The sequence below is a fragment of the Equus caballus genome, chromosome 5, assembly GCF_041296265.1.
Source record: "Equus caballus isolate H_3958 breed thoroughbred chromosome 5, TB-T2T, whole genome shotgun sequence".
NCBI lineage: Eukaryota > Metazoa > Chordata > Mammalia > Perissodactyla > Equidae > Equus > Equus caballus.
In genome coordinates this window covers 23,241,339-23,268,590 of record NC_091688.1, presented here as the reverse complement: position 1 = coordinate 23,268,590, position 27,252 = coordinate 23,241,339, and the positions used below count along the sequence as shown (strand labels likewise).

Below are 27,252 nucleotides of genomic sequence, written 5' to 3'. Positions count from 1 at the left end.
CAGGGGTGGCCTCTGGGAGATAGCCACTCTTTTGTTGTGCCTATGAAGTGTCCAGAGCTGCTGGAGAACAGCCCGAGGTGAAATTTGTCAGGATCTTACTGCCTTCAAAGCATTTATTTGCAAATACAGGTTCAGTTATCTGTTATTAGTTTTGTGGGCTCTGTAGCTTCTTAAAGAGGATAGAGGAGGGAAAAAAAGACAAAGAGGAAAACATGAAAAAAAAAATGGTGAAACAGGTGTTAGTACGGGTTTCCAAGCATGTGAAAATACACAAAAAAGGAAAAAAAAAAGGTGATGTGTCCACTGAAAAAGAGGAAAAGGAAATGTTTTCACAAAGATTCTGTTTCAGCCCAAGAAGTTTTCTCACCAAAGTCAGACACCAGAACGGGTAGATACTAGGTACTGTGGAATTTTTCACGTCAGGATCCATTCGTTTGCATATTCGTTTATATAAATGAGTAACAACAATAGAATGGATGTGTGCTATGAGTCATGGACGGAGTCAAGCAAAGCACATAGTCAGAGCATCTAATCAAATTTGTCGGGGATCACAGAAGGCTGCTGGAGAAAGTGACGTTTAGCCTGTGACGTAAAGGTTGCTTAGGAGTTGGAGAAAAATTAAGGAGAAGGAACAGCAAATCTGAGGACCTGATTCGGGACAACACAGCCCAGGACAGCAGAAGAGGAGAAGCGTCCTGAAGACCTCTCCTTGGGGATGACAGTCAAAGTCAATATACTGCCTGTTTTCTCAGTGTCTCTGTCCACAGGAGGTGAACATCTTTCAACAATACTAGGATCGTTTGACCCTGTGTAAGATAAACCTCAAAAAAAAAGACAAAATCATGGCTCTTACTCAGATATGCAATTAGCAGATTAATCAATGGTGGAGCTGAGCAATTATAAGCAGTTCAAAAGAAAATCCAAAAAACAGGCAGATTTACAGATTTGAAATATCGAAATGAATGAGCAAACGAAAGCAAACTGGTTTTTCGAGGGAGGGAGGAAAGCAAATTGTCTAAGTATAGGACATAATTTGCATATCTATAGATAAGAATTATTTTGCATTGTTATCAATTAGCTACAATTTCCTGAGTTGTCAAATCACTTAAACATTGAAAGATAATTGGATAAACTGAGGACTCTCCCCTAGACAATGCATAGTTTTCCCTGGAACTTTTTCCCTAGAAGACCAATCTGCTAAATTTCTTCCTTTTTTCCCTCCAGGCCAGGGGCTCAGGTATTTGTGTAGCCAACTCCTCTCTGCGCACCTGGTAAGTTAAGCAACCCTAAGCAAATATTAAAGAAGTAGTAATGATTGTTGAAAAACAATAGAATAACTATATTTACATCTGAATAAAACTAAAGATAACAGCTAAAGAGATTTGTTCCCTGTGTGTATTTCTGCCCCACTCCTCCACTTTCATCATCATCAACCTATTGTCACTTTCAACATTATTGTTACAAGGCCTTTATGAAGCAACTTTACTGCTGATTTATGGGAATTCCTAATTTACAGCAGGCAGACCAACCCAGATGAAGAATTATAGGAAGAAAGGAGGTAGTTTAGGGCCATGCTCTTAGAAGAGGGAAACAACAATGAGAAACTTACATCACAAATAAAATAACATTAAGTGATTTGGGGGGTGTAGAGGAGGAAGACATTCCTCTACCTTCTAGGTCCTTCTGGTTGGCCTAAGAATTAAATTGATGTGAGACAGAATAACAGGAGAAAATCGAACAAGGCTTTATAACATGTATACATGGGAGAAACCCAGGAAAACTGAGCAATTCGCCAGAATGGCCAAAGCTGCCACCTTAAATATCACCTTCAGCCAAAGACAAAGGAGGATGTTGGGGGTAGTGGTTTGGGATTTCAAAGGGGAGGAAGGCAATTCTCATGAAAATGGAAAAGCAAATGTTTGGTAAAAAGAACTTTGATAAGAGTGGGCTTAGTAAGAACCCTCACAGTTTACCAATGCCCAGAGTTATCTATGGTGATGGCCTGTCCTGGGGACAGAACTTTCATCTTAAATTCTTTTAGACCATTGGGGGAAGGTCAAAGTTTCATTCAGAGTCTTTTGTTCTTAAAAATAATCCAGGCAAAGAGACACATTTTGGGGTGGCCAATTCTGATCCCCCACTGGGAGCTGGAATGAGGTTGAGGGCTTAGGCAAGGAGGAGCCGTTCATTCAATCAATTGTTCAAACGGATATTTTTAGTGCTTACCATGTGCTAGGCCCCTTGTTAAGCAACCAGGAATATATGGATAGATAAAACATGATTCCTGTCCTGTAGTTACGTACAATCTAAGCAGAGGTATTCCGTTTGAACCAGATGGAGAAAATCATTAGATTTTCCTCTGCTCAAACTGAGGTCTGACGGTGAGATTTCAGAAGTTGTATGATAAGGCAGCCCTTTAGGATGTGTGCAGGGAGCATCTTTCCCTTGCTGGTCCTGCCCACACCCCCATACACACAATGGGTACTTAACTACTAATTCTTTTGACAATAGCTAATTCATAAGTTAGTAATAATAATTATTAATAATTATCTTATTACTTTTAAATAAATATTTCATTAATTATTTTCACAAATAAATGTATTGGTGTATGCAATAATAAATTAATTAAAATAAGTAACTACAAATAAACTTTAGTAATAATTAACTAATAATTCGCAATTTCACTGCAACAGTTCAAGAACTGCAGTGCGGTGCATTCATTGGTTCTTTACCTTCCTTTTTTTTTTTTTTTTTTTTTTTGAGGAAGATTAGCCCTGAGCTAACTGCTGCCAATCCTCCTCTTTTTCTGAGGAAGACTGGCCCTGAGCTCACATCCATGTCCATCTTCCTCTACTTCATACGTGGGATGCCTACCACAGCATGGCTTGCCAAGCAGTGCCATGTCCGCACCCGGGATCCAAACCGGAGAACCCCGGGCCCCCAAAGCGGAACGTGCGGACTTAACTGCTGTGCCACCGGGCCGGCCCTGGTTCTTTCCCTTCTTTTGCGTCAGGAGCTGGCCACCACTGCTGTTTCTCCAACTCTTTTACTTTCTCAATATCAAAAAGTACTGCCTGGCGAATTGAGCCCTGTGGGTTTGTGACATTTTGGAAGGTACTTTTTTGCCTTGCCACTGGGTTAGAGGAAAGGCTGTTGAGGAAGCTCGGTGAGCACAGGGATGCTGGGAAAACAGGCCCACTCTCCATGCCCCCGGGCGAGGGCACCTGCTCGGCTCATGGACGAGTCACCCTGGATTCAGATAGCGCTGAGGGTGGTTTCAGAGCGGGGCAGAAGCTGATGCCCGGCACAAGGTGACTGAGAACTTAACCCAGTTCAAGAAGAGTCTGGATAAGTGGATGGATAGATAAATAGTGTGTTATTAAGGAAAATCAGGGAAGTTCCAAGAACAACTCTGGCCTTTCGGGATGGTGTCTTAGAATGCAAACACCGGACTCTCCCTCATGCTTCCCCCGTGTTGTGTTGGACTTCTGGGCTTGTGGCCTTTGGTCTGATCTGTGATGACGTTTCTGATCTTCTTAAGAATATCGTACCAGAAAAGGTCATGCTAGAACACTCAAATGAGCAGGTGAGCTGTCTCCAGGGGCAAAGTCTGCCCTGAACACAGCCCCAGACTTAGGACACCAGTTCTTCAAGCATGTCATGCCAAACACACTGGCACATGCTGAATACAGACTTTCACTGTGGGTCATGCTAACGGTGACGATGTCCATGGCAACAGTGGTGACTACATTGATCTCTTGTGTTCCCGAATAGATGGAGGGGACAATTTCATCAAGGTGGTCAATTTCCAAGTGGGCAATTGAGGAACGGTCCCTTGACTCCAACCATAGAGCAGTTTTCAGAGACTCTGGCCTTGGCCAGCTCCACTCTGACACCTCAAGTTATGTGTCATTATTAGGGGGCTTCCAACAGCATACCCTCCTGGGGATTCAGTGTAACTTCCCCAGAAGCAGGGACGGTTTAGTTCAGAGCTCAAGGATCCCCATCACTCTCTTCCCTTCCTCCTTCCCTCTCCTTTTTTCCTTCTCTTTCTCCTTCCCTTCCTTCCTCCTCTCCATTCTTCCTTCTTTCTGCTCCCTGGCATTCTGTGACAAGCCTTCTTGCCGTAGCATGGATGACTCTGTCAGGACTTCCTGGATATCATGAGAGGGAAGATGTGTCAGTGACATTTGGGGCTGCCCCTTTTCTTCTAGCTCCTGCTAGGGCAGGGCCCGCAGCCTGGGTAAGTACACCAGGACTGTGGAAACCCTAGTATTGATGGGAAAGAGGAGAGGGGCTTTTGGGTGTCTCGCTTTCCTGACCGTGAGAGTCATCATTCTCAACCAAAATTTGGGGCCAAAATTGGGGCCTGGTGCAGTGATGGAAACCCCAGGTTTCAAGGCTGGGCTGGTGCAATACCGGGCGGGATTGCGGACAGGAAGTGGTGTGGCTGCGTGGGTGGGAAGGAAGGGCTTCCTCGTCTTTGACACTTTCTATGCCGAAGGGGCCTTCCTTTCTCAGCCTGCCTTCCTCCCCTCAGCCCAAAAAACAGTCACTCTCAGACTTAATGCAGACAAGTTGCTAGGGATCTGCATTGCCTGGTTGTACGCAAACTGTTGCCATTGTATTCACACGGTTGTCCCTCCAGGAATAATATAGTTTCTCAGATTTACACAGAATTTCTACTTTTTCAGAGTAGGAGTTGGGGAGCTGAGACAGCCCCTCATGTTACTAGAATCTTGATAAGAATGTTCTTAGCAGCCAGGCACAGGGTACATTTGATTTTCAGAACTCTCGTCACGTCTCCAGTTCTCTTGGCCCCAGCACCATGACTCACCACCCTGGGCTACCCTAGTTTTGGTTCCCTGACTCCAAATGTACTGTTTTGACATCAAAAGTGGAGGCCTAACTCTCCCTAAACGTGAGCTCAACCTCAATGAATACACAGTTTATGGAGGAAACCCCTTGTGATGAGCAGCTAATCTGAATAGAGTGCTTGATAGCAGATAAGGCAATTAGCACATTGGAGCCAAGTGGCTGGATCTGCAAGATTTTTGAGAAGAAGAACTGAAGGGCTTGGAGGAGTCAAATATGATGCTGTGCAGGTGGATGATGGAGCCCCTTATTAAACAGGTAAAAACAGATTGGAAGCATGTTTGAAGGGCATACAATGAGATTTGAGCACAGCTTTGAACATGGTAAGTGGGATATGCTTGTGAGATGTCCTCTCAGAGACACGTGATGGGCAACTGTAGACAAGTCTGCCCTCAGGAGAGAGAGCTGGATTCCAGGCACAGATGTGGGAGCTATCAGCCCAGGGATAGGTGAGGACTGAGGCCCCAAGAAGAGGAGCCCCTTTATACTGAGAAGCAGTAGAGAGAGGAAGACAAGCAGAAGCCAGTGTCATAGGCTGTTGGGAAGCAGAGGAAGATAAAACCTGAGACTCGCCCATTTGGTTTAGCATCTGGGGCTTACTGGGGACATCCCCTCTAAGGGACCATTTCAGTGAGACAGTGGGAGCAAAAGCCAGGTCTTCTTATGGCAGACACTGACAGATATTCACCAAACCCAGTTCCTCCACCTCCTGGGCACATGGTTAATTTCATTTCCCAGCCTCCCTATAGCTGGATGACGCTCTGTGTTTGAGGTCTGGTCTGCAGACTGTGGCAGAAAATGATACACTATCATCTCCAAGACACAGCCCGCCCCATCACCCTCCATGGACCCCTCCTCCGGAGACTCCCAGCCAGAGTAGAGGATCCAGGGGGACTCCAAGAAAGGGGGCACAGAGCACCTAAATGGGAGGGTGTTCCCTGAATTATTGTGTGGAGCCAGGGGGCTCAGGCCAGGGGGGCCAGCAGGCATGGACACCCTGTGATTAGCAGTGGAGTGGGGGAGCAGCCAGATGAACAGCAGTGACATTAAGTGTCAGACAGATGAGCAGTCAGGACAGTTAGAGAGGTCTGAAGCCAGGAGAACACGGAAGTACTGCAGGATCAGGCGGAGACTCAGCCAGAGTGCAAAGCGCTCCCTTTGGGGACAGAAGTGCTGGGGTTGAAAGACGACAGCAGCACGATGCCTGCAGGTATGAGGCACACACGTTGTGTGTTCATACTCACAGCCACCCAAGCCTCTGGAACGTGGCTCTGAGTCTAGCCTTCATGGACGGTCTGCTCGTCTGGACCGTGCAGTCCTGGCCAGCCTTGTGAGGTGCTGACAGGGGGTCATGCCACATTTAGACGTCAGCTGAGCAGGACCCTGTCGTAACTCCCCCTGTGGCACGGCTTCAGCCTGGCTATCAATTCTACAGCAGATCACGAGTCAGACCACCTGGGGTGGCAACCTGGTTCTGCTATGGGCCCATGGATGACCTTGAGCAACTCTCTTGCCCCTGATGCACCTCTCATCTGCAAAGTGAAGGAGTCAGGCTGGATGATTTTAAAGTCTCTCGTGCAGGGGGCCGGCCCGGTGGCGCAGCAGTTAAGTTTGCACGTTCCGCTTCTCAGTGGCCCAGGGTTTGCTGGCCCGGATCCCAGGTATGGACCACTTGGCAAAAGCTATGCTGTGGTAGGCGTCCCACGTATAAAGTAGAGGAAGATGGGCACAGATGTTAGCTCAGGGCCAGTCTTCCTCAGCAAAAAGAGTTAGCTCAGGGCTCATCTTCCTCAAAAAAATAAAGTCTCTTGTGCTATATAATTCCACCATCCCCCCGCCCCCTCCCCCCCCCAGGCGGCTGCATTCTGGAAGCTTTGGCTTCATACTGCCTGCAGGCATTAGCCCTGCTCTCTAGCAGCGGCCTTCCGATGCCTCAATGCCTCACAGGAGGGAAATCTTGCCCCCGTCAGCCTGCAGAGTTAGGGACCAGGCAGAGCTCTGGCAGGCAGAGGGAGCCTTCAACAGGAGGCTTGTGGGAGTAGCCAAAAGCAATTCCATCACCCCTGGGAGGGGCTGCATTCTATTTCTTTATTTTTTCCTTTCTTCTTTTTTAACATGTACATTTACAACAAAGCACTTTTCCTTTCTGTTCCCGTTTCTTGTTTCCTTTAGGATGCGATGGCTCCACCCTCCAGAACTCCTTTGTTCCAAGGAAAAAGAGAATTGGAGAGGAATGGGGAGTGCTCTCCCATTCTGCTTTTCTCGCTGGGGCCACCATCAACTTGGCTTGGTTCTGCTTTTCCTTAAAGAATACAGTTGGATGGGACTTTTGAAAGGAAATTGCTCTCCTCTCCTCATCTACCCAAATGTTTGTTTAAACAAGGAGACAGATTCCCCCATTCAATTGTGCTTCAGACTAATATAAAGAAAATTTGTCCCCTGATCCTATGCCTACTTATGGAATGGGGAGGTGACCCGGGAGTGTACACAGCAGTTGGGAAAACCAGCCTGGAATCGAAAATCTTCTATGATGGTCCAGTATGGGTGGGAGAATTGACCAAGATGGAGGGCTACGCAAAGCATAAGACAAGCACAGGCGCTGGCCGGGTGGCCCAGTGGTTAAGTTTGTGCTCCGATTCGGTAGCCCAGGGTTTCGCAGGTTCGGATCCTGGGCGCGGACCTAGCACCGTTCATCAAGCCATGCTGAGGCGGCATCCCACATGGTAGAACTGGAAGGACCAGAATATACAACTATGTACTGAGGGGGCTTTGAGGAGAAAAAGAAGAAAAAAAAGAAAAGATTGGCAACAGATGTTAGCTCAGGGCCAATCTTAAAAAAACAAAGGAAAGAACAAGTCACTCCCAGTATGCCCCTTCGAGACCCAGCTGGGGTGGCAGGGAAGTCCCATGGGCCTTTGCTCTGCAGTCCCCCAAAGATGAATGAGGGGAGACGACGAGGAGGGGTAAGCAAGACCTATGAGAAGCAAAAACACAGAAGATGACCTCTTCAGGAAGAGGGAATGTATTGTGCCTCTAAATTCCAAGAACTTGGCAAAAGGAGAGATGATAACAACCATCTTTATTATCCAAATTCTAGAGGAAGTGATTCTGCATAACAGCGGAACCTACTAGCTGCCAAAGTGGATGAGAAGCGACTCCTGAGGGTGGTCACCCTCCCTGGATCCGCTCAAGGCTCTGAGAGTCAGGCGCCTGCGGGAGCGTCCGGCTGAGCCCAGTCAGCTGAGGACACGGCCGGAGCTCCGAGGAGGTGGCCCTGCCACAGGTCCCCCTATACATAGATGTAAGGGTGTGGAAAAGACCAAGGTTCCTTGCTGGGCGGAGGAGGACGGTCCTTGGGCTTCATCGGGGCAGGCAGCCGGCCACGGGGTCCGGCCGAGGCACGGGCACAAAGTTCATAGGGCACAGCAGCAGCGGGCACATCTTCTCGTGCTCCTTCAGCGCCTCACTCAGGTGCTTCAGCTCCTCCGTCAGCTTCCCGATCTCTCTCCGCAGCACTGTGTTTTCTTGCTCCAGGCACTCATACTCCTGGGGAAGACAGAATGGGCAAAACTGTTTCTGAAACCACATTCCCTTCCTCTGTCCTCCCGGCACATCTCACCAGGGCCGAGATGCTTGTCTCCTTCCCAGGAAAGCCTTCCGGTCCACCGTGCCCGCCTCCGCCACTCACGTGTGCCTTTGCTTAATGCCTCTCTCCTCCCGCCAGGATGAAAAGGTTCATGAGGACTTTGATTTTCGAATCAACTTTATTGAGGTGTAATTTAGATAAAACAGATCTACTTTAAGTGTATAATTCAATGAGTTTTGACGAACGTAAACAACTCTATTGATCAAGACATAGAACGTTTCCATCGCTGAAAAGTTCCCGCGTCCCCTCTGCAGTCAGCTCCCCCTCCTCCCACTGCTGTTCTGCTTTCTAAAGGTCTCTGCCACAACCCCAGCTCTTGGAACAGTGCCTAGAACATATAACAAACATTTGTGGAGTGCTGAGTAAATGAATGAAAATACCCCTCGCCTTGATTTTGCTCCAACATTCATCTGTTAAGCTTCCACTATATCAGAGTTTATAGAGCCTTAGAACTGGAAGGGATCATGGAAACCCCTTAGTCCAAGCCGCACAATGCAGAAACCTTCCCTATGTAATTTTAGCTCCAACATCCAACTCATGCTGGGCACACTCTCCTTGAAAGGACAGTCCTTGCCATTTCTGAGCTGCTCTCCTAGAAAGCTCCTCTTTGTACTAATCCAAAATCTCTCTCCTTCAAACCCACCTGTTGGGCTTGCTTCCAGTTATGGACCACATAGAGTAAATGAATACTTTTCGACATCACAGTTCTTGAAACATTAGGAGACAGGCCCATACCACCTCCCTTTAGGTGTCCTCTGAGCTCAGCTGTCTCAGGTCCTCTGAGTTCCTTGGGTTTTAGGACCTCTGGTCCCTTTGCCCTCACGGAAGCCATCCCCAACACATGCTCCAATTTGCCCGGAGCTCTGAGAAAATATCATTCCCAAAACGTAGCGCATGATCCCGGGGATGGCCTGACTGTGCAGACGACAGATGTGTGGGCTCTGCACCCAAGCCCACAGCCACCTCGCTCTGGGGATTTTCCCTGAGCTTGCAGAGAAGTGCAAGCTTCGTCTGCACCTGCTGCTTCCCTGTCTGTACTTGGACTATGATGGATGTTTCGAAGCTTAAGGGCAGGCTTTACACTCTACTGAATTCCACCCTGTTTGCTTAGGCATCTTCCAGCCCAGCAAAATCTTTTCGAGTCTTGATTGTGTCAGCTCATGGATTAGTGATACCACACAGCTATAAGCTGTGCACTAACTTGATAAGCAGGTCTTCTTTCTCTTCATCCAAGTCATTAATAAGTTCTACAATACCTGGCCAAGAGCAGAGCCCTCTGGTACACCAATAGAGACCCTCTTAAAGTGACAATCTCATTTAAACCTTGCTGAAATGTTGTTTTCAATCATTTTTAGATTGATTCACATGGTTAGGCTTTGTTGTACCATGCACACCACGCATTTCCGGAATTAGGGACCCACGCTTATTATCCATTACATCTTTTCTCTTACTGGTATTGTTTAAGAAATATCACCAAAAAAGTCTGATCTTCTTACAGGCCCTGAAGGCACAAGCAAATTCTCAACTCTGCCCTTTTGCTAATGCTGTTCTCCTCAACTGAACTGCCTTCCTTCTTTTCTGTGTGGGCCCAGCTCAAGCCCACCACCTCCAAGAAGGCTTCCCTGATCATAGCACCTGATGGAACCCCATCTCTCATTCTGTGTTCTAAACTGTCTGGTATCATATTCTATCTTACTTATATTAAATAAGGTCTCTCCCCAAAGATCAGAAATACATAGGACCTAGGGGCCTCTGCTACCCTCTCCTGTACCTCCGCCTGACAGGCCCCAGTGCCAGCCTCTATGTGCATCTATCCTCCAGGCACCTTCCTCTGTCTCAGAACAAGGGGCTCTTCAGAGGCCATCTGAGCCTTGCCTCTGCCTCTGCCTCCCCACCCCCCAATGCCTCAGTAGGCTCTCGGGGTGGTGTGGAATACCCTCCAAGGCAGCAGGGCTCCCAGCTTCTCCACGCAGACCATCCTGGGTCAATCTGGCATCAGGAGTGCGCTGGCCCCATTCTGCCTGCAGCCCTCCTCCAGGCCGAGCATCCCAACTCCTAATGCTTTCCTCCAGCCTCTGACAAGCTCTAGTCCCAGAGTCACAATTCCACCTACAAACCAGCAACAAGCCCTCCAGGGGCAAGGGGAGGGTCTGCATGGAAGGATAGGGCTGGAGGCCTAGGCAGCACAGGAAGCCCGCCTGCGGCAGAGGAGTGAGAGAGGCTGAAGCTCTGTGTAGCGCGTACACACACACACACTCCCCACCCTGCAACTGGAAATGCTCTTCACCTCCAAGGAAAAGGGAGAATAGATTTGAATGGTTCCAATGAGCTAACATGTCAATTGGATTCCAAAGAATAGGAAATTCTCTTCCTGTGGCAGAATGTTCCAGACTGCCTTTCTGTATTTACTGAATTGTGTGGCAAGCCACTGTGAGCTTCTGAGCTTTATCTCTGGACTCCATGAGGGCCATGTAGCCTAAAGCCTTCCCAAGGGACCATGCTTTCCCCAAACCCCAGTTCAGAGAGGCCCCGGGCTGCTGGCACAGGTCACCCAGTAGGCCCCTCGTCGGCCTTCTCTGTAGGGACTTTCTCTCCTGGAATTTAAGTTTTACTCATCAATCTGCTGAGGGACTTTTATCGAGCTGAGGAATAAAAAGGAGAGAAGTCGAAATCTCCTTCAGGTGAGACCAGTTCAACGAAAATACAAGGAGGAGCTGGGAGGAGAGGAAGGGGAGGTGAGAGAACACTGAGAGGGAGCAGAGGGGAACGAGGAAGACCCACTCCACACCGAGAAGAAATGATCTGGACTTAACACCTGGGAAAAATAAGCAGCGGCCACTAGACCTTTTGTGATTTCCGAAGAGATGATCAGGTTAGCCCAAATCTTGCTGGGTTTCGAATCCTCTGCCCCAGGACGTTTGAGGTTACCCTGCTGCCTGCTCTGGGTATTTTCCAGGACAGAGTCACAAAATAGAGACCCAAAAATTAGAGGTGATGGAATCACTGCAAATCTCGGTTCTGCCTCAGATATTAACCTGTCTAGGACAGTGATTCTCAACTCAGGTGATTGGGCAGTCTGCAGGGGACATCTGGAGCGTCTGGAGACAGTTAGGATTATGACAACAGTGAAAGGCAATGCTACTGCATCTGGTGGGCTGAGGCCAGGGATGCTGCTCAGCATCCTACAGAGCACAGGACAGCCCCCCACAACAAGGAATTGTCCGGCCCCACATGTCAACAATGCCAGTGTTGAGAAGCCCTGATCGGGGCATTTAAGAGAGGTTGATCCAGGGATGAGGGGCTGTCTGGGAGGATTCAGGGTCCAGGATGCCTCTGAGGCAGAGGAAAAGATCAAAGACTGGTAAAGAAGCTAATGTGGGTACCAGGAACCAGACATGAGAACTAAGTGGGGAAAGAAATGAGAGGGAGGCAAAGGCCATCAGGAGGTCACAGCCACACGCAGACCCCTTTTCACCAGCGAGAAAACTGAAATCCTGAGAGGTACAGTGACTTTTCCAAGGTCATGCAGACTTGGGACATGATTGCTGATTTCAAGGTCAACTGCAACTCTCATGCCGTGACAGCAATTCTGCTCTTGCTTGGCAGTATCTGGGCCCAAATTTCCCCATGGTGGTTACCAGAAGCCAAGGGCTGTAAGAGCTCAGGATTTTACAATAAGCCTATTCCCAAGCCTTCAGCTAATACACTTCCCAGCAGAAAAATTGTGTCACCAGCAAGGGCTGTACAAATTAGTGTCATCATCAGTTTCTAAACCAAGTGGGGCCTGACATGAAGCATTCTCTGAGAATATGCAATGTCTGAAAACACCGTGGCAACACCCACAACCATATTGCCCAAGAAGTTTGTCAGTTTGTGACATTTGGGGCTCCCGAGGATGGCATCGCTTCTTTCCTTTTCTGACTCAAAATTCTTTCTCAGTCTTACACCTTGGGGTGCCTGGCTCAAACCAGTCTGACCCACTTCTGAGCCACTGCTGAGCTTGTCTAAAGACCTGGACTGTTCCCTTGGGCTCCCATTTGTGAACGTGGACTCAGGCGTGTGCCTAATGTTCAGAGATGAATAGGGGTCAAAATCCCCATGAGAGGTGTAAGCGCTTTGAAGGGATGATTTGAAAAGTCACCGTGAACACTGAGGTACACAGATACTCATTAGCAACCGCTTCTCATCACTGCAGTCCAACGTCCAAGAACCACTGCCCTGAGGGGAAACTCAGACTGGAGAGTGAGCTCAGCCTCTCTGGCTTGGCCCACTCGGCCCTCCCCCAGCGCTGCCCTCCCGGGAGGCCCCGTCTTGATGGACAGCTCCTCTGGCTCTGGAGTTGGAGAACTGGGAGGAAAGGGAGGCAGCCGGGAGACTTCCAAGAGCTGACACTGGAGGAGGTTTTTCAGGGTGTTGGAGGTGAGAGAGGCTCAGGAATAGCTGGGGTGAGTGAACAAGGTGGGTAGGAGAGAAAGGTGGGAATTTTAAACAAGGCCCTTGCTCTAAATATTCCCCTTCATGGTATTCAAGAAAGGCAAACAAAAATCTTGAGGTACTTTGAGATATTTAGCAACACTACCCTACAGTATGGGACAGATGAATCTGTGGGATAGAGGCCTCACTCAAAGCTCTTTTGATGGCTTCATCTCCCCAGGGAGAAGCAGGCAGCCATGGCTATCAGGTGGCCATTTTCTGAGCCCTTGGGTGTCTCCCAATTAGCTGGCCTCACTCTGGGCTTGAGGAAGTTTCCATGTACTATGACCAGCTCTCCGCTTTCCCCATCCTAGATGTGGCCTGGGAGCAACCAGGGGGCCCAAGGGGCTTTCTGCTGTGACCCACAACAGTGTGCCAGGTGCTCTGTCCTCAACTCACCAGAGCACAGTAAAATTATTCCTCACCACATTTTTTAACCAGATACCCACTCTCAATATGGAGATTTTTTCAAAGTTTGAAAAATAGCCACTTTTTTTCCCTGTGTTTACTATTTTTTTTTTTTTTTAGTATGTTGGCCATACAGAACATAGATCCCCATAACTATGATGCCCTTCTGGAAGGAGGCAAGGAATTAACAGGGAAGGGATGATTCGTGTGGTGCCCTTCAGTCCAGAGATGATGTTCTTCTTCCACTACATGTATTTCCGTTTTCCTGAGCCAGCCACCTGCTCCCTCACACAATCTTGTGACCAATGACACTTGTGTGTAGCTAGTGACAGTAAAGGTGTGGGCCACAGCTTTGAGGTCTGTATCTGGATGGAGCCACTGTCCTGGCCTCCTTGACACTGTGTTTCTCAACAAAACTGGCCTTGCTGAGGTGATCTGCCAGTGGTGCAAGATCCTGATCCATTGTTCTAGCTCCACAGAGAAAGAGAAGAAGGGAGTGTTTTTTCCCAGAGGGACTGGGCTTCAGCTCAATCAGCCCCATTTCTGGAAGAGGCACTTGGCATAATTAGTCATGTCTCTAGACAGCAGAACAGGCTAGGAACCCTACAGAAGGGCCCTTCATCTTAGGCCCTTCACACATCTCAGAGGGATTCGGCAGGAGTAAATGGGGCACCCCACCCCCAAGTTTCCCGGGCACCTGGTTCATTTGGTTATCAAACCCAACAATGACAGAAATTAAGAGAGACTGGTCTTTTCTGACCCTGTAGTATTCATATTACCTTCTGTAGTAGGTGGAATAACAGCCCTCAAAGATGTCTACATGCAATCTCTGGATCCTGTGAATATGTTACCTTACACGGCAAAAGGGACTTTGCAGATGTGATGAAGTTAAGAACCTTATGCGAGGAGATTATCCTGGATGGTGCAGGTGAACCCAATGTAATCACAAGGGTCCTTATAAGTGAAAGAAGGAGTCAGGAGTCAGAGAAGGATGTGTGACAATGGAAATAGTGTTAGGGTAATGCAGCAAGAGAAAGACTCAACTGACCAAGGCTGGCTTTGAAGATGGGAGAAGATTACAAGCCAAAGAACACATAAGCCTCTGGAAGCTGGAAAAACCAAGAAAAGATCCTTCTCCAGAGCCTCCATAAGGAACGTAGCCCTGTCAACACCTTGATTTGAGCCCAGGGAGACCCATCAGACACCTGACCTCCAAAACTGTAAGATAATGAGTTTGTGTTGTTGTTAAACCACCAAATTGGTCATAATTTGTTACAGCAGCCATAGGAAATGAATCTGTCTTCCTCAGGAACTCCTATGCTTCCCAAGGACAGGAATGAGAGTTTACTCCTCTTTGTGACCTATGATAATGCTGTGCCCACGGCAGTGCTTAATAAATATTTGTGGAATGAATCTACTAGATCTTGCTCCGTGAAAGACCTTGTCCAAGTCATTCAGTCACCTCTACACACAGTCACTCGGCACTTACAACGAAGTATCCTCTAGTGTTTCTTGATGTTAATGCACCTGGCTTGACTAGAAGCTTCATGAGAGGAAAGCCCCTGGCTGTCCAGCTGGCACGTGAGGTTTGAACCAGGGCCACACACTAAGTGTGAGCAGCAAGAAACTTGCTCTCTGAGGGTTATTCGGGACCGTGAAGCTAGAACTAGGATTGCCTCAGGAGCAAGGGGGAAGGAAGAAAGGAGGCAGGGGGCATCATAACTTTCCTGTGGACATTTTACAGAACTAATAAAGGCTGGGGAGGATCTTCCCTGACCCTAGTCTGAATACCCCAGTCCCTTTCTAGGGCCCAGCCTTCCTACTTCCAGGAAAGAATCTGACATTTATAACCTAGCCCATGCTATGAGTTTCTATCAGTGGGTCACCTCTCCTCAGAGTTTGTGCATCCTAAATCTGTTCTCTGTTCATTGTTAAAGGGTTTTCAGTGATTGTCCTGCCCCTGCATAACATCGCAGAATCTCCTATGCCGTCAACGCTCCCAGACTGGCCTTGCTGAGACAATCCATGACAAGAAAGCGTGGCAGGAGAGACCTAGATGAAAATCCTTAACTGTTCACACCAAACTTGTGCAAAGACAAGAGCATGGGACTGTCACCAATTCCTTGGACAGACCCTTGGATGCCAGGTCCTGATATGGAGCAGTTCCCATGTGCTGGCTGTGAGATTATGTGGGATTATGCATAGGGGTCAAGGGAAATGGAAGAGTTTAGGATAAATCCCAGGTTCCTGATTTGGATGATAAGAAAGATGGGTAGCTCCATTAACTACAATTTGAAGGCAGTGAGAAGAGAAAGTCTCAGGGTAAGCAGACACTCCACGATGCCTCTGTTGCATGCAAGGAGCCCGCAGCAGACCCACTGGGAGACATCTAAGCAGACACTGGAGATACAGGGTCTAGGGCCCAGGACAGAGGCATTGCCTGGAGTAAGCAATGCCTACCTGAGAGTAATCAATGTTGGGAGCTGATATTGGGAGAACAGATCAAATCTTCCTGGGTGAGAAGAGAAAAGGGCCAAGTCTGAAACCCTGGTCAACACCAACATTTAAGAAAACAGACAGTTAGAAAAGCTAACAAAGAAACTGAGAAAAAAAAGTGGTTAAGAGGGTCAGGGGAAGTAGGAAATGTGGTCTTTTAGAAGCTAAAGACCTTGAAAGGAGGTTTCAAGAAGGGGAGGGACAATGGTGTCAAATGTTTCAGAAAGGTCAAGGATGCTGAGACTAAAAAGAAGCCCCTGGATCAAGCAGTGCCAGGCACTAGTGGCCTCAGTGAGAGCAGCTGCTATAGGAAGAGAGTATGTGTGTGCATGTGTGTGTGCACACTGGGTAGGGAGAGGGGAGCGGAAACAAAATCACAAAGGATTGGGGAATAAAGGAGAACTGAGGACATGGAGACAGCAGGTCTCTTTTTAAGGGGCAGGAAAGTGAGGGATGAAAAGAAATGAGGCACCAGCTTGAAAGGGAATAAGGATCAGAGGCGGTCTCGTTTTGTTTTGATTTATGATGAAAGAAACTCGAGCGTGAGACACAACCTGCGTGGGAGGGAGAAAGGAAGGTGCCAGTGAATGAAGAATCAGAACGCTGGGCTGGAAGCACACAGCAGAATTAGACGCGCATGTGGCCCAATGGCTGATGACCAGGATGTGACCTCAGGGCCACCACCACAGTGCGAGGGTGGAAGACGGCTCCTCTCTGTGGCCCTAACGTGGCTCTGCCCCAACCACAGTCTCACCTCGTGGAGTTTGTCGGCCTTCTGGGTCTGCTTCTTCCGACTTCTCTGAGCAGCAACTCGGTTTTTTTCTCTCCTTCGGACCTTCCTGTCATCATCCTCAGGGCTCTGGGGGAAAGTGTTCGGTCAGGTGTGACGCTGAGGCCCCTCGCCTCACCCTTCTCTGCCCTCTCTTCGCTCAGCCTTGCTCATCCAGCTTCCCCATCTTATTTGTAGTCACAGGGTGCTTGTTGCTACATCAGTGGGAGAACAGTAGCCCATTGTTAAGGAGCACTCACCACGTGCCATGGCTGTGCTGAGCTCTTAATCCCCGCAACCACCTTGAGAAGTGTGTGGGGTGACCACCATTTAAAAGATGAGGAATAAGAAACTCGGCGACGTTAAGGAACTTGCTCCAGGTATCACAGCTAATGGGAAGTGGAACTCAGGTCTGTTGGACTCCAAACCAACGTTCATAAAACTCCACCCCACAGGGTGTGTGCCTGGAAGAGCTGTGGTGTCAGTGTTCATCTGAGAAGGGGAAAGGCAGAAGGCACGGGTTCTCTGGAACTATGTGCCAGGCCTCACACCACCACACACAAACAGGTACTTTTGATACTGTTCACAAACCACGATTACACGTGACTAACTGCAACCACATAACGCTACCAACACACCAAATGACCTTAAACACCACAGACAATACGCTCATTTCAACAATGCTTGACTGGCATTTTCTTTCACAGGTCAGAGCGAATCAGAGAGCAAGTTTATGATGTGTCTTGAAAGCTCTTAGCCATCTATGAGATTTAACCAAACCTAGCCAAATCCCTCATGAGTTATCCTGAAACACACAGGCAGAAAAATACACCTACCACGCTAAAAACACTTCATTCGGTTATAGCAAATGGAGCAGTACAGCAGTATTTGCTTCCAGAACCCTGTGAGAAGATACTAAGGGGTCGGGGGTGCAAATTCTACCTTTAAAGAGTTTAAAAGCCCAGAGGTTAGTGGGATACAAATACAGGAAAGCTACTCAATTATTCATATTAATGGAAAGCAAATACTGATAACATAAAATAATGGGTATTTTCAGTTATCATTTTATCTGGTCTTGTATTCCAAATAAGGACACATATCATCTCCCCAAGTTACAGCAGGTAAAGAATTTTCAGCATATGCAAGAATATAAAGCTGGAAAAGGAGAAGAATAAATAACATATACAGCAATAACATAAATAGAAGAGGCCTGGAGACAGCGTGTAAGGGAACAGACACAAGGTGTTAAAATGTAGCCCTTCAGAGGCAAAGACATCTTCAGAAACATAACCAGAATACCACAGCGGGGAAATGTGGTGTGGAGGGCAGAACTTTAGCCGTAGAAATGCACAGCTCCTGGTTTTGTCTCTACTGTCACATGGCCTTGGGGATGCAGCTTCAATTCTCTGAATTTTCAATTTTCTCATTTATTGTATGATTCATTCATTCTTTCAGTAAGTACTAACTGAGTCCCCGCCATGTGCCAGGCACTGTCCTGGGCGCTGCAGATCCACACCCCCTGAACAAACAGTCAGTAGTCTCTGTGGGGAGCATTCTAACAGCCTAATGCTTGGGCCTGGCAGAAGAGAAAATGAGATTTTATCCTCAAGCTCCTAGCACCTTGTATGCCTTCAATAACCTCTGTTGAGGTTGTGACTACTTTTTATGGAGTCCCCCATAGTGCCTGTCACCAAATGACGCCTCTCTGTTCATAATCAGAAAGTCACAGGACACAAGGAAGCAGCCGGCATCCTGCTCTCTGGGAGCTGACGCTAAACTGGACTGATCACAGCATATGGTCACACCTGACAGCACAGCAGAAACATTTAATGAAGACAGGAAGCGGGGATTAAGATATTATTAACCATATCTCAATCAGTCCTCATAAAAATCATGAGAGGTTGATATTATATTCATTTTACAGGTGGGGAAACTGAGGCTCAGAGAGGTTAAGCAAATTGCCCAAGGCTACTCATCCTGCGTATGGCAAATTCGAGGCCCAAACTCAGATCTGTGTGACTCTCTAGCGTCACCCGATGACACTATGGACCAGGCACCGAGATGGGAAGAAGGGCATTAACGACGAAAAAAAGGACTCCATCTCAAAGCAGCTGAGTGGGATGTTCTCGGACGGCTGTTCCTGCGGGCAACCTTGTCTCAGAGGACGCAGTTGGAAATGCTGCCAGGGACAGCGCAGGCCTGGATGCGGGCGAGGGGTTTCCACCAGCGCAGGGGGTTCGGAGGGGTGGAGTCCGGCCACTGCAGCCCCTACCCTGCACCCCAGGCTGATCGGTCCCGAGTTCCCCATTCGGGCGGCAGCCGGAGGAAGGTAGATTTGGGAGTTCCTGGCCACCAGCTGCCCCTTCGGGCTGAATTTCCCTTCTCCGCGTCCTGGCCCCCCCTCGAAGCGGCCGGAAGGGCCACGCGCGCCGGCAGTGAGATGGCAGCAGGCGGCGGCGAAAGGATGGCGCGACACCCGGGGCAGCGCAGACAACACGTGCAGGGGAGCGTGGACTGTGCCCGGCCCACCCAGGCGTCGGCTCCCTCCAGTCTCTCCTCGTCCCGGGGCGCAGGAGCTGGGTCACCATCCCGGACACCGCGGGCACTGTGCGTGCGCCCGGGCCCCTAGACCGTCCTCGCGCCCCCGTTCCCGCTGGTCTCTGGCTCCCGCAGCGCCCTCCAACCCCGCCCTCAGCGCTCACCACCCGGGAACCCAGCACCCAGCCCCTCGTGCCCCCCGGCGCCCTCCCCCCCGCATCCCTGCGGTCCTCCCCGAGCCTCTAGTTCACTACCTGCGGGTGCGGCTGGTTCCCGGGTGCCGCGACGCTCCTCTGCAGGACGCTGCCGGCGGCCGGGAGCCCTTGCGACATGCCGGGCGCTACTCCGGCCAGGCCCGCCCCGCCGCGCAGCCTCGCGGAGGAGCGGCCGCGCGGCCCGCCGCGCCCTGCACGCGGGGCGCTGCCTACCGGCGCTCTCCCGCCGCCAGCATCCTCGCGCCCCCGCACCTGTCGGCCACCCGCCCTCTGCCCCGCCCCGCCCCCCGGGCTTCCCGCTCTCCCGGCGCGTGCGGCCCCTGCGCGTCGCCCGGGTTTCCCCACCCCCCGGTCCGGGCCCGCGGTCCTTCCCGTCCCCAAGTCTGCCCCGCCCCCTCCTTCTCCCACCCCCGCTTCATTTCCTCCTCTCCCCGCCCTTTCGCCACACTTCGGGGTCCCAAATCCCACCCCTGTCGCGGCTTTCCGCTGGGGCCCCACTCTTCGTGGAAGTCACGTGGTGGCTCCGAAACCCTGGAGAGAACGCGAAGCCCACCCACAAGAGGCGACGCTGGGGCGGGCGCGGGTTAGGGAGGCGCGGCGCAGCTTTTGGGGTCTTTCAGCCGCTCTCGGAGAACTCAGGTTGAGAAACACAAGTGGGTGGTTTGGGGTTGGTGGTTTTTTCCCCCGGGTCCCATCACAGCATGTTCCTGAGCATCAGCCCCGCCTCCTCCTAGCGCAGGGGTCACAGTTTCGGGGGACTTTCTCCGCGGAGATCAGTCATGCCGGCGCCGCTCTCACTCCGGCGGCCCTCGGCTCTCCTGCCCGGGAGGCGCAGGCCAGGGCAGGGGGCAGCCGGCTTTACCGAGTCCCACTGCGCACCCTGAGAGCCAAGGGCGCCCCAGGGCCTTTCTGCGGGGAGCACCTGCTCTTCCTTCACTGGTCCCGCCCGGTGGTGGGAGGGAGCAAGGTGGGGCGGCCCCGAGGGTGAATTCCCTCCGTGGAGGGTGGGGAGGAGGAGGTTGTCCGGGAGAGAAACAGTGACCGGACTTCCCTGAGAGCGAATCTGCCACCGTGGAAGTCACTACTGAGGGGTTCGGGGATCTGGACTGGCCGTGCTAAAGTTAAATGGGCCAGATCTTTCCTCCTTTTCAAGACTGAAGTGGTAGATGAGTGACTTCATGCCAAACTGGGGACGGGGGAGAGGTACCGCGCGTTCCTCTCCACCTGCCTGCCAGTTAAAGGATGCGAAGTCAAGCAGTTGTGTACATGGTCCCAGCAAAGAAACAACGACCGGGTTACGGGTTTGTGGTCTGCATACCGTGAACCCGGCGAAAGAAAGATAACCGCGAAGCTAGGTGGGAGGGTGGGAACCAAGACCACGAGATGAGACTTGCCTTCCGAGGGCGGCCGCTTAAGCCTTCAGGCTCGTGGGCAGCAGCAGGGATGCGGGCCGGGCACTTCAGACTCCCGGTCAAGTGCACGGAGCTAGGATTTAAGACCCTTGCGAAAGCTTTGAGACGCAGCTTGCTGAACTTGGCTGCCGGGCAGAGGGCAGAAAAGCAAGGTGGAGATTCTTGTCTGTGTGAGCAGGGTCTTCAACTAGCCACGCGAGAGGAGGGGGGAGGTGCAAGGCAGCGGGAGGACGAAGGGTGGGCGCAGCCCTTTAAGAGGCCCTGCCTTACCCCACACCATCAAGGCAGCACAGCGGAGCCACCTCCATGCTCGGTTATCTGCCTTTCTCTTCTCTTCTCTCTTTTATCCTTTTCGTCTTTCAACATAACTCATGGTTGCCCCTGGGCCACTACTTTGGATCCCACACAGGCTCCCACAAGGTGCCTAGCCCATCGCTCCATGCACAAGCGCTCAGGAAATTTATTGCCTCAGAGCCCTCATTCTTGGCAACTTAACAGGACTCTGCCAAGATAGGGAGACCTCTGGATAAAGTAGTCTTGAGTTTTCGGAAGTGCTTTCATTCCGCAATGTTGTTTATGAGTGCAAAGGGCAAAGTAAAAACACAGCGGACATTTAGGTGCACTCCCACACCGCATTCTGGTCATCGCCACTTTCCTGTTCTCACTGAGCAACACCGCCTTCCAAGTCCTTTGGGGCTGCACCTTCCACCCAAGGAGCTTGAACCCTCCCCCCAGCACACAAGAACTCTTCATATAGCCATATAGCCATAAGCCTGCTGTCTTTGTTACTCAAGAGTTTCTTCAAATATATTTAAAAGAAGAGTCTTGGTTAACTAGTTAGCGTTTAAGAAACAGATCGATTTGACCTACATATCATACACAATTATTTAATACAAAATGAGTAGATTGAATAATTAAATATAGAAAATAAAATCAGGGGGTAAAGTAGAGTTAAATCTTTTATTAAAGCCCTGACGATAAGACAAAATGGAGAAAACTTTCTAAGATGATGTGATAGGAGAAATCACATTGGAAGATCTGAATTTAAAAAGAATGTTAAATTGCTTTAGATGGCAGTATTGACCAGAAATTAAAAACACACAGGTTGGGAAAAATATTCACAGTAAATATGATAAAGAGTTAACATCTCTCTGATATATAAGCCCCTGAAAAGGAATAAGAAAAATATTGGGACAATCTCCTAAAGGTGGACTGAACAAGTGACACTAACTGGCATTTCTCAACAGAGGAAATAATCAGGGAAAATAGATAGAGGAAAAATACATATTAAAATAAGAAACCTAAAATATTAAATTAGCAAGATGAAAAGTTGTGTCAAATGCAGGTGAGACTGGTGAAATTGATACTCTCATATTTCACTGGCATTATTGTAACTTGGTACAAAGCTATCGGAAAGCAACTTTATTGTAACTTGCAAAAAGTATGCAAAACTAATTACTTTTGACTGAGTTTTCCCTAGAAAGTCATCCTAGGAAGATCATTGAAATTACTAAAGAGAAAAAATACAATATACATTAGAAGTTCATAATAATATTTTTGAGTGGAAAATTGTCAGCAATATAAATTTCCAATTACAGGTGAATAGCTAAATAAAATGTTATAGTCATAGGTAGAATATTTTGAATCTTCAAAACTATATGGCAGAAAAATTTGCCACATGGAAGATTTATTTAATATGAGGTAAAGTGAGAAAAAAATCAAGACAAAAAGCACAACATGTATATAAAAATGTGTGCATAACGCTACTGTGCTGCACACTTAAAAATGGTTAAGATGGTAAATTTTATGCTGTGTGTTTTTTACCACAATGAGAAAGTGTGCACATATAAGAAAAAATTGGAAAGGAATACACCAAAATGCTAAATTCTCTGTCTTGGTGGTAGGATTATAGATAATTACTTTTACTTGTCTTTTTAAACTTTTTGAAAAATTGTTTTATTGTGTTCACGTCTTCAAACACTTTATATTTACAAGTGACATTGTCTTCCCTGGCCCTGAGCTCATTTGTCACACCAGAATGCCAGCACCTCTCTGACCAAGTGGAACGCTCTAATTACAGCCTGTTTTCTTACTTTTCTGTAATTTTTCCTGGTTCGTTTTATTCTCCTTAAGTCAAAGGAGGAAGAAAAATGAAAATGAAGAAAAGATAAGCAAGAACAAACATTCCAAATGTCTCCTTTTCTTCTTCTGCCTACTTTTTATTTGTATTTTTTCCCTTTGAACTGGGGAAGATAAATTATATTACATGATTTGGCAATTTCCTATTACCACCACGATGACCCTGGATTCCATCTTCGGAGGCAGGAAGAGGAGGTGTAAGAGGTTTATTGCTCAGTGATCAAATCCTCTGGTGATTCACTTTACGAGAAGACAGTTCTTTTTTTTTTTTTTTTCCTTCCTGCTTTATCTCCCCAAACCCCCCCTGTACACAGTTGTATATCTTAGTTGCCGATCCTTCTAGTTGTGGGACATGGGACACCGCCTCAACGTGGCCTGACGAGCGGTGCCATGTCCGCACCCAGGATCCGAACCCTGGGCCGCAGCAGCGGAGCACGCGAACTTAACCACTCAGCCATGGAGCCGGCGCCAAGAAGACAGTTCTTTATAAAAACAAGTTGCTCAAATGCTAGAAAACACTGCCACCAGTTAACCTTTATTTTTCTCTTTTAGGGAAACTGGCCTTCCAGGAATGGAACTATCGCTGCTCTTTCTCAGGAGGTGGTCCTGCGGGCTTCTGGTGGGGCTAGAGAAAGAAAAGTTTAAGGCAGAGACCCCTGCGTTTGCCAGAGTCCGTCACTGTGTCAGGCACTGTTCTAGGCACTGGGATACAGCAGATCCACACCTGACAGAGCTCACGTTCTGGGGGAGGGAGACAGACAATAAACAAAAGTATTTAGATGGTGACAGATTCTACTGAGAAATATAAAACAAGAACGAGAAATAAGGAGTCGTGGAGGGGGCGAGGAGAGTGCATTTTGAAATAGGGAGGTCAAGCCAGGTTTCCCTGAAGGAGGTGGGAGAGGGAGTCATGTGAACATCTGGGAGCAGTGGTCCAGGTTGCAACAGCAGCAAAGGCAAGAGCCCCATGGGAGTGTGCCTGGCCATTCCAGAAACTGCAGGAGACTCACATGGCTGGAGTGGAGTGAGGAAGGGCTGGTTACCAAGAGGTGAAGTCAGACAGGCAAAGGACCAGGTCATGCAGGGCCATCTGAACTAGCGGCTTTTACTCAAATTGAGACAGGAAAACGTTGGAGACTTTTGAGCACAGGTGTGACATGATCTGACTTAAGTTCTCACAGGATCGCTTTGGGCACTGTGTAAAGAACAGACTGAAAGGGTGAGGAGGAAACGAGGTGGTGGCAATAATCCAGGGGAGCAGGAGTGAGCGTTTGGAAGATGTTGACAGCAATGGAGGCGGAGGGAAATTTGCCAGGAAGTCACTGAGTGTAATCATCAAGGCCCCTCCCTTGCACAGGCCCCCTCCAAGGCCCAGAGGGGTCCTAGCAAAGTGTTCACGTGGTGATAGGTTGTAATAAAATTTGCAAAAGTGGAATAATTTAACCGTAGATGGTTAAGACCACTGTCTGTTTTCTCTGCAACGTCTCCTCAATCCCTTTGTGTCTGGTGGTGTTAAAGTGGTTGTGGGCATTTGGGGGACCTTGGGAAGGAAAGTTTATTCAGAGCTATATTATATATTGGGATACATGTATGTGGTTTGCAGTCATTTCCGCCTAGTCATGTTATTGCTAGCTGTATGGCTTCCAGGAACATGCCCACTGCCCACTGTGCTAACTCACCTGACAAGGTACGTTGTTCTGAGACGTGAACATTCCTACACTGCCAGCCACCAAACCTACATGGATGGCAGAAGAGAGGCAAGGTTTGAAAGATATGGCCCCAGAAGTTAATCTCTGAAAATTCTTCAGATCGTCACATGTAAAGTTATAAATAGAACGTTCAGTTCTTGCTATGTCCTGTCAAAACAGCATTCGCTCCTGCCAGGAATGAAATCAACAATACAACTTATACACTTACAAATGTGCTGTAAGGAGGTTTGTTCTCTTTGTTAATGGGAGTGGCATATTTGATAAAGCTTGATTATGACATTTTAACTGGTGTTTGGAAATATTTGTGGAACGTTTTCGATGAAAGTTAGAAAGTACAGACTCCTGATTTGATCGTGGATGAAGGGCACCATCCTTTGTCAGCTTTAAATTTATTTATGTATTAAAAAAACTGAGAAGGGGCTGTCCTGGTGGCATAGTGGTTAAGTTTGCACTCTCCACTTTGACAGCCTGGGGTTTATGGGTTCGCATCTCAGGTGTGGACCTACACACCATGCATCAAGCCATGCTGTGGCAGTGTCCCACATATAAAGTAGAGGAAGTTTGGCATGGATGTTAACTCAGGGATGATCTTCCTCAAGCAAAAAGGGAAGATTGGCAACAGATGGTAACTCAGGGCTAATCTTCCTCAGCAAAAACACACACACACACCAGAAAAAATATATAAAATTAATGAAATGTAAAAAGGAGATAAAAAATAAGCCATTAAAATCAATCGAAAATTTTCTGACATCAATAAGCAAATTGTAAAAATAAATTTCAGATTATATTACAATCAATAATTCATTCAGAAGAAAAACAAATGGAAGCAATGAACAGGTTCTTTTACTGTCTGATGATCCAATAATGAGGTAGAGTGGATCATATAACCATAATGGGAAAACATTTACAATTCTTGCTGCTCTCATCTGAGATATTAACATTGATGAGAACAGTATACTACTACAATGAGGACATTGGTAACAAATTGGTTAACAGATTGGTTAATGAGTGTCATCAATTCTAGGAATATTTAAGATGAATCACTGGAAAAGAGAACATGAACTGCCCTGACATATTACAACTCACACATTAAAAAACTTGGAGGTTTTCCAAATCTGACAACAATTCTAAAAAATGACATGACATGACATTACCAATAATGCACTGTGAGGCTGAAAGAAATTATCTGAATATTTTTTAAATCAAATTTTCATCCACTACACGGAAAGACTGAATTATCTTTCTAGTCTAACTGTGGAAAAATTATATTACAGAATCATTGTCTTATGAACAGGAGAACAAAGAGTATGCAGAAAAAAGTATATTAGAGGTATGTCAGGAAGGTCATTAATAAAAATATGGTGTTTTTCTTAATTTTCTGATGTTTTGGTGTTTGTCAATTTTTTAAATTTGTTGGGCCTCTTTTTAGAATGAGAAAATTACTTTCCTAATTCCAGCCCTGTTGTTCAACCATCATGACATCGTGGTAGAGCTAAGCAGATAGCTGGCATCTAATAGTTAGCTACCTAACTATTTTTATGATCCTTGGTCATACATGATAGTAAAATCTAGAATCAATTGAAAAACATACAGAAGAAAAAGACTCCCCATTATCCCCACCCACTCAGAGATAACTCTGTTAATATTTTGGCATATTGTGACACTTAATTTTATGTGTTCATTTTGCTGGGCGAAGGAACACCCAGATAGCGGAAAAAACATTATTTCTGGATGTGTCTGTGAGGGGGTCTCTGGAAGAGATTAGTGTTGAATCAGTAGACTGAGGAAAGAAGATCCACCCTCAGCAATGTGGACGGGCATCACCCAGTCCACTGAGGGCCCAGATGGAACAAGAAGGCAGAGGAAGAGTGAATTCTCTGTCTCTTCTTTTTTTTTTTAGAGGAAGATTAGCCCTGAGCTAACTACTGCCAATCCTCCTCTTTTGCTGAGGAAGACTGGCCCTGAGCTAACATGCATCCCCATCTTCCTCTACTTTTATGTGGGATGCCTACCACAGCATGGCTTGCCAAGCGGTGCCATGTCCGCACCCAGGATCTGAACCAGTGAACCCCGGGCTGCCAAACTTAACCGCTGTGCCACCGGGCGGGCCCCCCTTTCTCTTCTTGAGCTGGAACGTCCATCTTCCCTTGCCCTTGGACATCAGAGCTCCTGGTTTTAAGGCCTTCGGACTCTGGGACTCACATGAGCAGCCCCTCTGGTTCCCCAGGTCTTTGGATTCAGACTGAATTACACCACTGGCTTTCCCGGTTCTCCAGCTGGCAGATGGCAGATCCTGTGACTTCTCGGCCTCCATAACACGTGAGACAATTCCTATAACAAAATCCCCTCTTATGTATATATCTCTATATCCTTTTGGATAGATAATTTCTGTTGTTTAAGCCACGTAGTCTGTGGCATTTTGTTATGGCAACCTGAGCAGACTAATACAATGATAGTTATAACGATGTTGTTTACACATATGGAAAAACTGTAACCAACAGAGTAATAGATACTTACTTAGATCAGCCATGGTATATCTCTACAATGGAATATTATGCATATTTAATATGAT

The 27,252-nt window shown here is 47.9% G+C and overlaps 1 protein-coding gene across 1 annotated transcript; it reads right to left on the bottom strand.

The window, feature by feature from the left end:
• Positions 1–7,937: 7,937 nt before the first annotated feature.
• BATF3 (basic leucine zipper ATF-like transcription factor 3) lies at positions 7,938–19,695 on the bottom strand. The gene is made up of 3 exons (XM_023640749.2): positions 19,460–19,695; positions 16,653–16,757; positions 7,938–8,421 (listed from the first exon to the last, which is right to left on the bottom strand). Exons 1-3 carry the CDS (start codon positions 19,535–19,537, stop codon positions 8,236–8,238), a joined length of 369 nt encoding a protein of 122 aa, XP_023496517.2. The 5' UTR covers positions 19,538–19,695; the 3' UTR covers positions 7,938–8,235.
• Positions 19,696–27,252: the final 7,557 nt, after the last annotated feature.